Here is a 15,551-nt window from a genome sequence, read left to right as displayed (position 1 = left end):
TTCCCACCACCATCCTGCACACACACTGTACCTGCTTGCTGTGTTGTCACCTGTGCGATTTTATGGCTGGGATCAGAGCTTCCCTCAGCTGCTGCAGACTCCATGGTGGATCTTGCACTCTCCACAGGATTGGAAACGGCGTCCATCTTGACATCACCATCCGGGGAAGCCGCATCTGGAGGGGATTCCAACTTAGTTATGAAATCCAGCATGGCAGGACCTTCACCCTCCTGAGACATTCCACATTGCTGGGGTGTGAAGGGGGCAGAGGGCTCAGCGAATGTCAGAGGTGCCTGCACCTGCATCTCCTCACTGGCTTCCCCATCCTCCATGCATGAAGCGGCTCCACTTCTCATGCGATTAAATCGCTCCTCATTCTTATATATTTTTTTAAATATTCCGCTCTTCTCCTTCAGAGAATACAGCAAATCCTTCTGTTTCCTCACAGCTTGTTCCAGGTCCTTCAGCTCAGGCCTCAGAGCCGGTCTTTTCTTACTGTATACTTTAGCACAGATCTGTTTTTTCTTTCTGAACTCGGCCATCAAAACCATCAATTTCTCCTCCTCCTTCTCAATCCGCTTCAACTTACTGACAGTCCTCTGTCTGGAGGCTGACAGGGACTCATCTTTCCTTTGGGTAGGCCCAGAATCTTCCACAGGCCTATCCAGGGGGGCCCCGCCCGGCTCTTCCCCAGGATCCAGCATCCCTCCTGGGGCAGAGAAGCCACTCTAGCCCCTGGTCTCTGGAGCACAGGAGCACAGGAGCAAAGGAACCAGCAACCACACCCTTCACTGACAGGAGTGGAATGGCAGTTTCCCACCATCCCTGTGCTGAGTTCTCGGGTCTGTACACCTGCTGTGCCCATTATGAGGGGTTCCCTCCATCCCTGTGCTGAGTTCTCGGGTCTGTACACCTGCTGTGCCCATTATGAGGGGTTCCCACCATCCCTGTGCTGAGTTCCCTGGTCTGTACACCTGCTGTGCCCATTATGAGGGGTTCCCACCATCCCTGTGCTGAGTTCCCGGGTCTGTACACCCGCTGTGCCCATTATGAGGGGTTCCCACCATCCCTGTGCTGAGTTCCCGGGTCTGTATACCCGCTGTGCCCATTATGAGGGGTTCCCACCATCCCTGTGGTGAGTTCCCGGGTCTGTACACCCGCTGTGCCCATTATGAGGGGTTCCCACCATCCCTGTGCCTACTGAGCCCTACAATACGTCTCTCCTGTTGGTGTGAGTGACATTAGTAGTATGGTGTAGTATCAGTAGTATGCGATCCAATCATTGTACATCCTTGTGAGGTTCCTCTCCTCCATGCAGCTTGTGTAGCACACTCCATGTGGACCCGTCTCTCCCATCTGATCCCAGTATGAGGATGAATCTAGTCATCTTCTCCTCTGGATCTCCAGGGGGATGAGGTGACCTCCATTATTGGTTCATCTCCCATCCATCATGTATAGTCCCAGCCATTGGGTGTGGTGATGATTGGCCCCAGCTGGGGGTATCAGTGGTTGGTGGGAGGGGTATAAAGGACAGCTCTCTCTCCCTCATTCATTGTGTTGTGTCTCTTATGGGGAGGATGGGTTTTCTGGTGAAAGGTGGTTGGGTGCTGCTCCTGGCTGTGGCCTATTGGTCAGGGTTTGGCTGTGATGGAGTCTTGGTGAGACATGGCCGCCAGTCAGATAGGTGGAGGAGCAACCAGCGGGGTCTACCTGGCCAGGGCTCTTCTAGATGGGGTTCCAGAGACAGGAATGCTAATCGCCCTGTTGTGGGGGTTGGGGCCTCTAGGGGTTCACTTGGTGGACGCGTTGTTGGGGTTCCCCGAGATCTGCCGCAGCCTGGGAGCTCCCCTATCAGCATCCAGTGTGGAGAGGACAACATGGTGGTCACCGTCCAGAGGGATTTCTATGGGATTGGGAAGCTGGTCCAACCTTCTGACCTGAGCCTGGGGCCCCGTGGCTGCGAACCCGACCCCCAGAGTACAGACACCACTGTTACCTTCCAGATCAACCTCCAGGACTGCGGCAACACCGTGCAGGTAATCTTCAGATGTTCCCCCTGTGTCATGTATTCTAGTCAATGGGGCCCCCTAGTCTTCCCCTTCCAGTAGTCTGTCATGTACAGAACGTTGTATACTGCTTCGCTCACCTGGAACCACAGGTTTGTCCTTATGACCCTGTAGCTGATGTTTCATTGAGCTAGATTGTGCATTGTTGGGGAGGACGGTGCATCCTCTGTAGGGTATTTTGATATCTGTCCCATTAGGTTTTTTTTTTACGTCCTCTCCCTTAGCCGAAAGTAAAGCAATCCACTGGTTGTCACCAGAACAAGCGTTCCCGTAGGATATCTGCAGAAATCAAAACCTGATGGGTTCTGATCCACACCACTCTATCCAAATGTTCCTTCACTTTAAGCACCGACCTTATGGAGTCCCTTCTCCTCCTTTGGGATGGTGGGGGGGGGGGGGGGGCAAATGGTAAACTATTTTATAAACATATATTCCTCACATTATATATGCAGTGTATGTGTTTATGAAATGATTGTATGAGATCACGCAAGTCCCGCCTCCTGGATTGGCTCTTACCTATGATAGACAGCGCATGTCCTGGTATTGGACAAGTGTGCTGTCTATCAACCGTGCCAAACCAGGAGGCGGGACTTTGTGTGACAGTGATTCAAAATACACTGCCCAAGCGGAGCTGCCAAGGTAAGCAGAGCTGGCCACCATGCCTGGTGTAGTGTACTATGCAGTATCTGGAATTCTGAATTGTTTGATCGACCCCAAATAACTTGTAGAGTCTGGACATCCATCCACCTCGGAGCCTTATATTATAACCTGCTGGGACTTGTAGTTCTCCATCGTCTCCTGGGGCTTGGGTGAATGAAATCCACCTTAGAGCCTTATTGTAGGTATAACCTGCTGGGACTTGTACGTCTCCATCTTCTCCTGGGGCTTAGGTGCATGCAATCCACCATCTTTGTCTAGTTTTTCTCTCACTGCTGGGACTTGTAGTCCCATAGATGGTAGATTGCATGCACCTGAGCCCCAGGAGAAGATGATAACTACAAGGATGAGTAGTCATGTGTTTTTTTTTTTTTTTTTTTTTTTTAATGCTGGGACTTGTAGTAGTGTTGTACTTGTAAGAAGAAGAGTCTGGAGCCTGGAGGAGTGTCGTCTGTCTGCCCTGCCACCCTGTGTTAGTCTGGAGGGGGGGTGTGATTGCTGTGTCCACCACCCCCCTGCCATGTGTATAGTGTAGCACTGTAGCTGACCTGATTGGGGGGTGTTAAAATGAGAGAGAGAGAGAGAGATATATCAAAACTCTCCTCCATCCCAGGCATTCTTGGTTCCCAATATACAGACTCAGGTTTCCTTCATTATACGATGTTTATTCTTCCAAAGGCAAGACAGTCAATGCTTACATATTACAGCTGTTAAAACATCATGGTAGGATGATACTTCAGAAAGTTACAGAAGAAGGAAATAGATGTTAATGATGTAACATCTCTCTGCTGGGAAAGGTCCCTTCCAGCAGGTTGGATTCCAACCCCCATCTTCCTGTCGGGTCGGATGACCCTGAGGTCCCTACCTAACTACGCAACCCACATGTATACTTATACTGTTTTAAAAGCCAAGCTAAGCATAATTCACAATTAGACTAGCTCCAAAGAAGGTTGGTGATAAACGTAACACCCACTTGTGTATTTTTAAGTAACATCTCCACCCACTGTCTTGACATAGGACTTCAAGAATAGATGTAGTCTCCGACAGATGGCATTTCTCTATCCTCAGCAAATCTTAAAACTACTGTGTTAAACCAGTGATTCAGAAACATTTATCACATAAAAATATTAATAAATTTAAAATCTAACGGGGGTTGCAGGGTGCAGATATGTGCTATTTACATGGTGCAGATATGTGCTATTTACAGGGTGCGGATTTTATTTTCCCTGTTCGTCTTTCAGGACAGGTACTGTAGAGAGACACAGGCTCCTCCCCTCTTAGGAAACACCGCCTTCCAATTAAGGATTTAAGCCTCATCCTCCCTCAGCTCCTCAGTTTATGGTGTTTCCTCCGGCAGGAGACACCGCTGGGGCCGAGAGCCAGACAGCTGGGGAGGCTGGGGCTATGTTTTCTGAGGAGGGGGGTCCTGGACTCTCTTTTTCTCAGTCCTGCAACTACCTGATTGGGCTAGTGAGCTCTAAAATCGAAGGTACCTGTTGCGCTGCGTGCCTCGGCGTTCTTGGGGAAGTATTTGACCGAGGGGGTCCTTGTCCTTTCGTCCAGGGGGACGCTGCAGGCGGCGTGTCGGCTCCCTGTGTAATCACACAGTTAGGTCAGGAGCTGAGACCGGCCGGATGACGGGTGACGTCAGATCCGGAAGGGGCGGGCACTTCCGCCGGATACGCGTCTTCTAGGCCCAGACGCGGCAGAGGATAAGGACCACACGCCAGGCTGGTGCGGCCTACGCTTTTCAGCCGTGGGGACGGCATTCGGAGCGTGTCCATCGACCACAGCCTAGACCGGAGATGTCGGAAGCAGAGGCTTCACACGCGCCTCCGGAGGACAGCAGCACCAGCCACTCTAAGGTAGGAACCCTGGGGTGGTGTTCCTTTACCTTCTTTTCAGCTTCACTGGTGTATTCTCCTGGTGGTCGGGGGGTGAGGTAGTGTGTCCCTTGGTGATGGTTGGCTAGGGGGAAAAACACTCCTGGTGGTTTGCTGTTTTTAAAAGAAACGCTGATAGCCTCTCATACCTGCTCTTGCTTTTTACTGTGTTTTACAGAAATCCACAGAAAAATCGGGTCATAGCTCCAAGAAGAGGTGTCCTTCCTGTAAAACTTCTTTAGGAGAGACCTGGAACAAAGCACTGTGCAGACGCTGTATTGAGGGGTTAATCAGGGAGAAAGAGGCAGAGCAGGGTTCTGAGCTAGCAACTACAGTGAAAGAGCTTACCAGCACTTTTCAATCTTTTAAGGATCTGTTTGCTGGTTTTCAGTTGCCACAGAGTAGCCCTTCTCCAGTGCAGCAGGTTAATCCACCTGGTCCTGTGGTACTTCCCTCCGTAAGTGGAGAGAACCCAGAGGACTTCAGAGAGGACGCTGAGGAAGAGCGAGATAGTGCCGCTTCTGACTCCCAAGGGGAGTCTGAAGGGGAAGGGAAGGAGGGGGAACCCTCAAGGAATTCCCGATATAAGCTTTCCCTTGAAGAAGTGGATGACCTCTTAGGGGCAATCCACGCTACGTTGGGGATCCCGGAAGAGAAAAAAGCACTATCGCTCCATGACAGAATGTTCATGGGCTTAGGGGAACAAAAGAAAAGAGTTTTCCCGGTCCATGAGGTCTTGGTCCAGACCATCAAAAAAGAGTGGCAGGATCCGGAAAGGAAACCCTTCCTTTCAAATGCATTGAAGCGAAGATTTCCCTTTTCTGAGGAAGAAGCCTTAGTTTGGAACAAAATTCCCAAATTAGATGCGGCATTCTCACAGGTGTCCAGACACACTGACTTGGCGTTTGAAGACATGGGGGTGCTTTCAGACCCCATGGACAGAAGAATGGATTCACTTCTGAAGAAATCGTGGGATTCTTCACAGGGGAATCTCAAGCCTGCCATGGCAGCTACAGTGGTAGCTCGCAACATGGAACATTGGCTCACGCAATTGAAAGCGCACATTGAAGCAGGGACACCCAAAGAAACTGTTTTGGCCTCTTTTCCTACACTACTGAATGGGGTAGCGTATCTAGCAGACGCATCAGCAGAGTCTATACGCATGTCTGCGCGCTCTGCGGCCTTGTCTAATTCGGCAAGGAGAGCCTTATGGCTCAAAACATGGCAAGGGGATAGCGCATCTAAGGTTAAATTGTGCGGTATTCCCCTCACAGGAGACCTGCTGTTTGGACCAGGTTTGGAGGCTGTTCTTGACCGAACAGCCGACAAAAAGAAAGCCTTTCCTCTAAAGAAAAAGTTTGGGGGACAGGCAAAGAAGAAGTTCTGGTCCCAGAAGAAAGTAGAAACCCCTAAACCAGAAGGGAAAAGGAAGTTTTGGGGACCGAAAGGTAAGGGGCGCGGAGCAGCGATTTTTCGTGCTCCTGAACAACCCCAAAAACCACAATGACGAAGTCAAGGTGGGGGGAAGATTGGGGGCCTTTCTCCCACAATGGGAAATGATCACCAGCAATCAATTTGTGCTGGGGATCATAAGGCGAGGATACAAATTAGAATTCTCAAAGCCTCCTCCATTAAGACTTTTGATCACCGAGCTACCAAAATGCAAGGAGAAATCATTAGCTCTTCTTTCCTCCCTTCAGGAGTTGGAGGATCAGGAGGTAGTGGTTCGGGTCCCGACAGAAGAGACAGGCAGGGGCTTCTATTCCCACATTTTTGTGGTTCGCAAACCATCAGGGAAGTTCAGACTTATACTGAATCTGAAGCCCCTGAATCTCTCGGTCACTTACAAAAGATTCCGGATGGATTCAATTTACTCAGTGAAGACCCTTCTCCCCCCCAATTGCTTTATGGCATCAATAGATCTGAAGGATGCCTATTTGCACATCCCTATAGCAGAGGGTTATCAGAAGTTTCTGAGATTGGCAGTAAGGTCCAAGGAAGGGACATTTCACCTTCAGTTCAAAGCCCTTCCCTTCGGGCTCTCCTCTTCCCCCCGCATCTTCACCAAAGTTATGGTGGAGGTCTTGGCGTTCCTTCGTCTCAGAGGGATCTCAGTGATAGCGTACCTGGACGACCTGTTACTGTTTGCAGGGTCACCGGAACAGCTGTCCCAGGATCTCCGGGTAACAAGAGAGGTCCTGGAAAGCCTGGGATGGCTTTTGAATCTGGAGAAATCCAGTCTAGTGCCATCTCAAAGGGTCACCTTCCTGGGGTACGAACTGGACTCAACCAGACAGATGGTCTTTCTCCCAGCAGAAAAAATACAAAAAGTAGACAGGGCAATGCTACTTCTTCAGGGCAGCTCTCAGCTCACAATAAGGAAAGCCATGTCAGCCTTGGGTCTTCTAACTTCCACACTTCCGGCGGTACAGTGGGCAGGGTTGCATTTTCGTCCCTTACAACTTTACATCTTAAGTGTCTGGGATCGCAACCCGGGGTCCCTGGATGCTCTAATTTCAGTACCGATTCAGGTCAAGAGAGCCCTCTGGTGGTGGAGGAAGGGGGCGAACCTGTTACAAGGGCTGGAGTGGATTTGTCCAATATCCAGGACAGTAACAACGGACGCCAGTGGCACAGGATGGGGAGCACATCTGAATTCTTCTCTGATGCAGGGTACCTGGGAAATAGAGGACTCAAAGAGATCCTCGAATTGGAGGGAGCTGAAGGCTATAGATCTGGCCCTCAGAGCCTTTCAAAGAGATCTTCAGGGTCATCATGTCCGAATCCGTTCGGACAATTCCTCCGCAGTTGCCTATATCAACAGGCAGGGGGGCACCAGGAGCCAGTCCTTGTGGAAGCTGACAGAGTCCATCCTCAAATGGGCAGAGACCAACATTTTATCTCTTTCTGCGATTCATCTGAGGGGGGAGCAGAATCAAGTCGCAGATTTCCTCAGCAGGAAAAAGCTGAGGGAGGGCGATTGGGTCCTGAACCAAGAGGTTTACGAAGTGATCACTCAAAGGTGGGGAATACCGGAGGTGGATCTGTTCGCCTCAAGGGGAAATACCAAGACACGGCTATTTTTTTCCCTGAACAGGTGGGACGGAGCACTAGGGGTGGATGCTTTAGCACAGACCTGGCAGTTCGTCAGGTGTTATGCTTTCCCCCCTCCGGTTCTGATTCCAGCAGTTTTGAGAAAGCTGCAAAGGGAAAACACAACGCTGATTCTGATTGCACCCCATTGGCCCAGGAGACCATGGTTTTCCATTCTGAAGAGTCTATCAGTAGAACCTCCTTGGATTTTGCCAATCCGGGAAGACCTTCTTACTCAGGGTCCAGTCTGCTGTCCGCAGGTGGAGAGGTGGAACCTAGCAGCCTGGCTTCTGAGGAGGAGCTGCTAAGAAACAAGGGCTTTTCAGAACGACTAATAGCAACCCTTCTAAGCTGCAGGAAGAAGGAGACGCAAGCAATCTATCTTAAAGTTTGGAAGCGTTTTAACAACTGGTGCTTGGAAAGCTCTTTCAAGGTTCATAGCTCGATAGCAGTATTGGAATTTCTGCAGGCAGGAGCAGACAAGGGGCTGGCCATTAGCACACTGAAGGGTCAGGTCTCAGCTTTGAGTGTTTTCCTAGAAAGACAGTTAGCATCTGACCCATGGGTTTCTAGGTTTTTTAAGGCCTTGAGTAGAAGAAGACCAGTTAGAGCCCCCAACTTCCCAGTATGGGATCTTTCATTAGTTCTACAGGCTCTTACAGAGGAACCATTTGAGCCGCTAGAGAGTAGTACTTTAGAGGTGATCACACTCAAGACTGTATTCTTGGTAGCGATCACCACCGCTAGAAGAGTGAGTGAACTCGAAGCCCTGTCAATTAGGGCGCCCTTTTTTCAGATTTTTCCGGACCGCATTATTTTTAAGACGGATCCGGCCTTTTTACCGAAGGTATCTTCTAATTTTCACAGAAGTCAAGAAATCACATTGCCTTCTTTTTGTTCGAATCCTGTGAGGGAACAGGAACACAAATTTCACAGTTTAGATGTAAGGAGGTGTGTCCTACAATACTTAAATAGCACAGAGCAGGTCAGGAAAACTGATTCTCTTTTTGTTTTATTTTCGGGGTCCAAAAAGGGGTCCAGAGCCTCTAGGCGCACGATAGCCAGATGGTTAAGATCGGCCATTATTCAGGCATATATATCTAAGGGGGTGGAGCCTCCACAGGGTATTAAGGCACATTCCACCAGGGCTGTAGCAGCTTCACAGGCAGAGTGTGCTGGTGCTTCCCCGGAGCAGATCTGTAAGGCTGCAACATGGTCTAGTTTCTCGACTTTCGTGAAACACTACAGACTGGACCTGCTTTCGACCAAGGATCAAGCCTTTGGACGCAAAGTACTACAAGCAGTGGTCCCACCCTAGGGTAAGGTGCTCGCTTATCCTCTCTACAGTACCTGTCCTGAAAGACGAACAGGGAAAAATGGGGTTACTTACCGGTAACATCCCTTTTCCAGGAGTCTTTCAGGACAGCACTGGTACCCACCCTTTTTTTCTAGGGGTATTTCTGAAAAACTCATCATACAAGGCCGTCAGGTAAGATGAAAAGTGATATTTATTTGACGTGTTCTTGTGTCTCCCCAGCTGGCCGGAGGTACTCTGGAAAAACTGAGGAGCTGAGGGAGGATGAGGCTTAAATCCTTAATTGGAAGGCGGTGTTTCCTAAGAGGGGAGGAGCCTGTGTCTCTCTACAGTACCTGTCCTGAAAGACTCCTGGAAAAGGGATGTTACCGGTAAGTAACCCCATTTTTTTATTTTATCTAGCAGGAATGACACATAATCACCTGATAAATGCCTGTTTAGAGTCCTTCATTACTAACAGTGTAATTTTTTTAGTTTGTTTGCACCAATCTGTAAGGCTGCACTATATACTCTGTCCTGTGATGCTGGGGCTATATACTCCTGAAACTATGAGTGGAATACAGGGGACGAAGTAGGTGGATTATATAAGGGGTGTGGCTTACCATAAGTGGGAGGGGCCAAGCGTGGAGGGGCAGGGTCTTGCGCCCCCCCCATCCTAAAACTTCACCAGCTGCCACTGATCGACCCTGCACCAAGCTCCACCCCTGCAATCTGGGGACACTGGCTCTGGGGACTGTCCCTGGAAACCAGGGATGTCTGGTCGCCCTACTCCAGACTCCTTTTGTAATGGTGTGAGTGAATAACTTGTATAGCGCTACAAATTCTCACATGTGGGTTGAAAATTACAGATTTGTGTCCGGTCTCAGAAATGGGCCAAACAATGGCAGCTTCCCTGTAAGTCTGTATCCTTCTCTTCTCTGCGCAGATGATGCAAGACTGGCTAATCTACACCACCAACCTGACCTACAGCCCAACCTCCTCCATTCCAATCATCAGAACCAACCCAGCTGTGGTCCCCATAATGTGTTTCTACTACCGGTGAGTCAATACTACTGGATCAGCTTACACTGGGGGGCCATGCAGGTCCCAGCTGGTGTTCAGCATCTGGTCAATGTCTAAGTTTGGATGGTGTGGGGGAAGGTTAAACCCCTTGTGATGCACAGGACAAATTAATATGAATTTGTCATAGTAAATGACTTCCGTTGACTCATTCCTGACCTTGATCCTGTTCTCTGTAGGCACGGTAATGTGAGCAGCCAGGCCATTAAGCCAACGTGGGTTCCATTCAGCACCACTGTGTCTTCAGAAGAAAGGTTGTCCTTCTCTTTGGTCCTGATGACTGGTGAGGAAGATGGGGGGGGGGGGGGGGTGTTATATTTGGGTTTTTACTAATCCCCCTTTTCCCTTATGTATACAGAGGACTGGCGTGGTCCCAGAAGTTCTCCCATCTATCAGTTGGGGGATATTCTCTACATAGAGGCCTCTGTGGATACTCACAACCAAATGGATATGATCCTGTATGTGGACCGCTGTGTGGCCACCATATCTCCTGATGCCACCTCTTCTCCAAGTTATGACCTCATTGCAGACAATGGGTATGTTCTGGTGGGGGAGGGTGTTGTGTTGCCATGACCCAGTTTTAAGTGACTATCTTCTGCAGATGTCTGGTGGATGGAACACAAGCTGACGCCTCCTCGGCCTTCATCGCTCCAAGGGTCCAGACTAACACTCTACAGTTCACGGTGGATGCCTTCCGGTTCCTAGGAAATGATGTCTCTCTGGTGAGGATGGTTAGAATTGGTTGCACAGATTGGTGCCTTCTAGGAATGTTTAACCTACTAAAACCTTCTATTCCAGATCTACTTGACCTGTTACCTGAGAGCTGCTGCTGCCACCCAGGTCCCAGATCCCACCAACAAGGCCTGTTCCTATAGTAAAGCCACAAACAGGTGAGACTATCGATTTGTTGAGTGTCCAGGGATTGATGATCTCTGTATTCCCTTTTGCATGGATCCAGTCACTGGAACAAACTTTTTTGGACCTAACATGGTGGATTACCAAAACCAATGGTGAAAATATTAATAAACCATAATGGTACACAGGCATCCTCTGTAGGGCCCTTACCATAGCATGCATATTGGTATCATCGTGGCTGGCCTGGGTAAGCAACCTCGGGGCTGAAACTGTCTAATCTCAGGTGCCAGCATGATCAGAATTGTGGATATGGTGCTCCGAATTCTGCTTTGGAAATCAAAGCTGCCCCTTAAAAGATGAGCTGTGCTGACTCCTGGTATCCTGATTGGCAGCTAGTCTTGCTTCCAAAACTACGGTGGCTACCTGTGATACCGGGCAAGTCTACCCTGGAATAGATGTGCTAGACTTGGGCTGTGTGCAGGCTAAAATAACCTGAGGAGTTTTTGTTCTGGCTGGACTTTTCCAGCATGTAGAACATTTCTATGTGGGAGGGATACTGGATATGTTTTTGGATTTCAAATACCCTTGAGCAGGGCTTAAGGCAAGGTGTGAATGTGGTGCAAAGGGGGCATGTGCCAGGTTTGTGGACAGGTGGGTGCACTGGGTGGTGCAGCTGCTTAGACTTTCTCACTAAGCGGAGTATTCTCCCACTGCCCCTGATTCTTCAAACCCCTCCAGTCACTTCCATTCAGTTAGGTCTGCCACTTACTGGTAAATTGGTTCTCTCCACACTTCAACTCATTCTCCTTCTTGGCCACTTCACCACCTTGGTTACACTAATTTATTTTTTCTCCCTGGTACATCGGCACCTTTCACTTCCCTCTGTGTACTACATGTCTCTAGGGCCAGATCTAGATAGTAGGGCACACAGGCACAGTTTTTTTTTTTTTTTGGGGGGGGGGCGAATACTGTAAACCAGTGGCGTCACTAAAGTTGGTGTCGCTCAGTAAAACATGGTGTCGCACCCCCTTAATGCAGTACCCTCTTCCAAGTATAGTTCCCCACCTCCATCAGTACAGTCCCCCCCCCACCTGTCACAGCAGAGGATGTACACCCCACTCCTGTTACTGCACCAGCTCGGGTATATCGAACATGAAGAATGGATCATGACAGGAAGCGGCACCATAGTGAGAGACAGAACACCCATGGCACCAGAAATGGAGATGGGTTTCCAGCTGAAAGGGGGGGGGGAACTTCCACAGTCGGCCAGTGCTCCCCCCCCCCCCCTTGGATGGTGGCACCCAGGTGCAGACCACCCCCCCCAGCAATGCCACTGCTGAGCAGAAATCCCCCTTACAACAAAGTCCCACTAACATTTGCGTTCCCTAAGGACCCTTATCGGTCCTCCTTGCCTTTAGTGGGCAGGAGGGGTTGACTTCAGTTACAGGCATTGGGTGGTGAGGTCACTCGCCTGAGGATGCAGGCTCAGGAATCGACTCATTCATCAACCATGTATCTGCCAGCAGCTGGGTAGAGGCAGTACAAGCATGCATTTTGCCATCCACCTGAACAAGGAGATGCAGCCACTCTGTGCTGTTCAATGGCAAAGGTATTAATGGTATGTCAACATAAATGGGTCTGCACCACATCTGCCCTGCAAGTGAATGCAATGAACGTGATTGGGGTGTTTGTGGGTCAGCTTTTTCGGGGGTTGGAACAGGCAGTGGTAACTGATTGCCCCCTCACCACTTGTCAAACAATGATGGCCACACATCCCAACCAGTCATAGTACTTGTCTTCCCCCTTCCTCTTAAGCCCCCTAGAGCCCTTTATTTACCCACAGAGCCAATTCCCCCCCCCCACCTCCATCCCACTGATACAGTAGATACCATCAGTTTTCTGCCACTGTTGCCCCATTTGTGTACCCATTTTTAACTTCAGTTCACTGCAGTATACCATAATTGATCTTTAGTCACATGTCCCAAATATTGCAAACCTTGCACCACTATGGGCCCCATCCACTCCTTCATAGGGTTGCCACCTGTACCAGATTCATCTGGACAGTCCAGGTTTTAAATCGTGTGTCCAGGTTTCAGTCTGCTTGCAACCCAGACACATTATTGTCTCAGGCCTCTAAAGTGTCCAGGTTTGTCTTGGAGAAATGGTGGCAACCCTACTCCTGGGGGTGGGTGTGGTTTGGCTTCTTGGCCCTGGGTGCTGGATGTCCTTGTCTTGAGCCCCAGGCCGAGTACTTTCTACACCTATCCTAATAAAAGTAATGTAACCTCCATGTACTGCTAGCAGGAAACTGACACTGTTGCTTAATGTGCAAAAATGATACTGACTTATCAGCTTGTTCTCTCTCCAGCTGGTCTGCAGTTGAGGGCCCCAGCAGTATCTGCCAGTGTTGTGGGACACCAGGAACCTGCAGCAACCCCACTGGTCTTACAGGAGGAAGGAGCCGATTTGGAAGACCGAGAGCCTTTGGGAAGAGAGAAGCCTTGGATGGTGAGTCTTAACCATGCAGCTGCCATGTACAAAATGAGTATGGCCATAGGGGCCCCAATGTTATAAGGATACATTTCCTGTAATGCATCTCCCCAGGGTACAGGTATGGGAAAATCCTGACTGGTGTTGGGATAACTTGGCCCAGACTTCTCATACTAGGAAATGTGACTAATGATCTGAGGGACACGGGGGGGCAATTTAAGAGGAAGCCTAGAACCTGGATGGCTTCATATTGCCCATTGCCATCCCCTCTCTAGTTGTAAAGCTTGGAAGGGAGATCTCCTCTTAAAGGGGTCAGATGGCAATATAAAATCTTCAGGTTTCAAACCATCAACCAATAACTATACAGAATGTTGAGGTGGACATCAGAGCTGGACTGGGACAAATTTTGGCCCTGGACTTCATCCAGACTGGCCCACTTAAATTTTGCAAACTCAGTGTATATGTAAACTTTCCACTAAGTATAACAAAAAATAGGATCCCCAGAGAGCCCCCCCCACTACCATCAGTGTCCCCAGAGGACTGGCAGTGAGATGTCATCTCTCTGCTGCACAGTGAGGGTGGAACAGTGGTGATGCAGGGCAGGCATTGAGAGGTCATCTCTGTTCTCTCACCTGCCCTGCTTTCCCGCGCTCTGGCCATGGCCCTGTGGTTGGGGACTAAGGGCTATGGCCCCCAGATTTGGGGCTATAGCCCCAAAAGCCACCCCCTAGCAACATCACTGGCTGTCACTGAAACCAGTCCACTGAGCCATCGACCCACCGGGAAACTCCCGGTAGTCCTGATGGCCAGTACATGCCTGGCTAACATGACATTTTGAAACCCTAATGGAGGGTCTACACTGGATTGCTCGTTTAAGTAGGAACTGCTTTCTCACTTGAAAGCTCTTGGTTGCATTGGTAGAGGTGTTTAGCTGTCTCCTGACCCTTGCTTTTCTCCTGCAGACTCTATCATGGAAGAGGGACAGTCGGTGACCACCTTGGGACCTCTGCTTGTGATTGGGCCAAAACAAGGTGACCTTGCAGCTGCAGTGATGAAGGAAGAGGCCGCCCCCGCAGAGCTCTGGTGGTTGGTGACTGTCGGGTGTGTCAGTCTTCTTGTAGTCGCTGTGTGTACGGTGTTCATTCTCAAGTCTCCAAAAAAGCCGCAATATGTACTGTCTGGTGAAGAAAACTAAAGAAATTCTCATTTAATTTGGTCTTTTTTTTTTTTCAGTTTGTGTGGGGTTTTTTTTTTTTTTTTTTTTTTTTTTTTTTTTGTACATGTCTTTGACCACTGTGCCTATTCTGGCACTTCTCTCCTTCATGTGAAAATCACAATTCTTTTGCTAGAAAATTAATCAGAACCCCCAAACATTATATAATTTTTTTTTTAGCAGACATCCTAGGGAATAAAATGGCAGTCATTGCAATACTTTTTGTCACACCGTATTTGCGCAGCGGTCTTACAAGCGCACTTTTTTTGGATAAAAATCACTTTTTTGAATTAAAAAATGACAATACATTTTGCCCAATTTTTTTATATATTGTGAAAGATAATGTTACGCCGAGTAAAATGATACCCAACATGTCACGCTTAAAAATTGCGCCCGCTCGTGGCATGGCGTCAAACTTTTACCCTTAAATCTCGATAGGCGACGTTTAAAAAAATTCTACAGGTTGCATTTTTTGAGTTGCAGAGTAGGTCTAGGTCTAGAATTATTGCTCTCACTCTAACGATCGCGGCGATACCTCACATGTGTGGTTTGAATACCGTTTTCATATGCGGGCGCTACTCGCGTATGCTTCTGCGCACGAGCTCGTCGGGATGGGCCGCTTTAAAAAAAAATTTTTTTTTTTTTTTTTTTTAGTTTTATTTTTTTTACACTGAAATAAAAAAAAAAAATATTGATCACTTTTATTCCTATTACAAGGAATGTAAACATCCTCTTAAATATGAGATCTGGGGTCAAAAAGACCTCAGATCTCATATTTAGACTTAAATGCAAAAAAAATAAAAAAAAATAAAAAAATTTCCTTTTTTTTTAAATGACAAAAAAAAAAATGTTTCTTTAAGAGGCTGGGCGGGACTGACGTCACTTCCGCCCAGCAGAGCTATGAGGACGGGTGAAGGAGA

The 15,551-nt window shown here is 48.7% G+C and overlaps 1 protein-coding gene across 1 annotated transcript; it reads left to right on the top strand.

Moving 5' to 3' along the window:
- The first annotated feature begins 1,535 nt into the window (after positions 1 to 1,535).
- Positions 1,536 to 14,629, top strand: LOC120921709 (zona pellucida sperm-binding protein 3-like). The gene is made up of 8 exons (XM_040334248.1): positions 1,536 to 2,036; positions 9,940 to 10,052; positions 10,253 to 10,356; positions 10,432 to 10,609; positions 10,675 to 10,795; positions 10,872 to 10,963; positions 13,297 to 13,436; positions 14,381 to 14,629. Exons 1-8 carry the CDS (start codon positions 1,569 to 1,571, stop codon positions 14,611 to 14,613), a joined length of 1,449 nt encoding a protein of 482 aa, XP_040190182.1. The 5' UTR covers positions 1,536 to 1,568; the 3' UTR covers positions 14,614 to 14,629.
- The last annotated feature ends 922 nt before the right edge of the window (positions 14,630 to 15,551 follow it).

Source organism: Rana temporaria (genome assembly GCF_905171775.1).
Source record: "Rana temporaria chromosome 3 unlocalized genomic scaffold, aRanTem1.1 chr3y, whole genome shotgun sequence".
Lineage (NCBI taxonomy): Eukaryota > Metazoa > Chordata > Amphibia > Anura > Ranidae > Rana > Rana temporaria.
Note: the sequence above shows the minus strand (reverse complement) of the source record. Positions and strands in the feature narration are given on the sequence as shown.

Bases quoted from the DNA above. Each gene is read 5' to 3' on its own strand.
- LOC120921709 (XM_040334248.1), top strand. From the start codon at position 1,569: ATGGGGAGGATGGGTTTTCTGGTGAAAGGTGGTTGGGTGCTGCTCCTG. The intron at 10,357-10,431 runs GTGAGGAAGATG...TTATGTATACAG, and splicing joins CTCTTTGGTCCTGATGACTG to AGGACTGGCGTGGTCCCAGA. The intron at 10,610-10,674 runs GTATGTTCTGGT...TATCTTCTGCAG, and splicing joins GACCTCATTGCAGACAATGG to ATGTCTGGTGGATGGAACAC.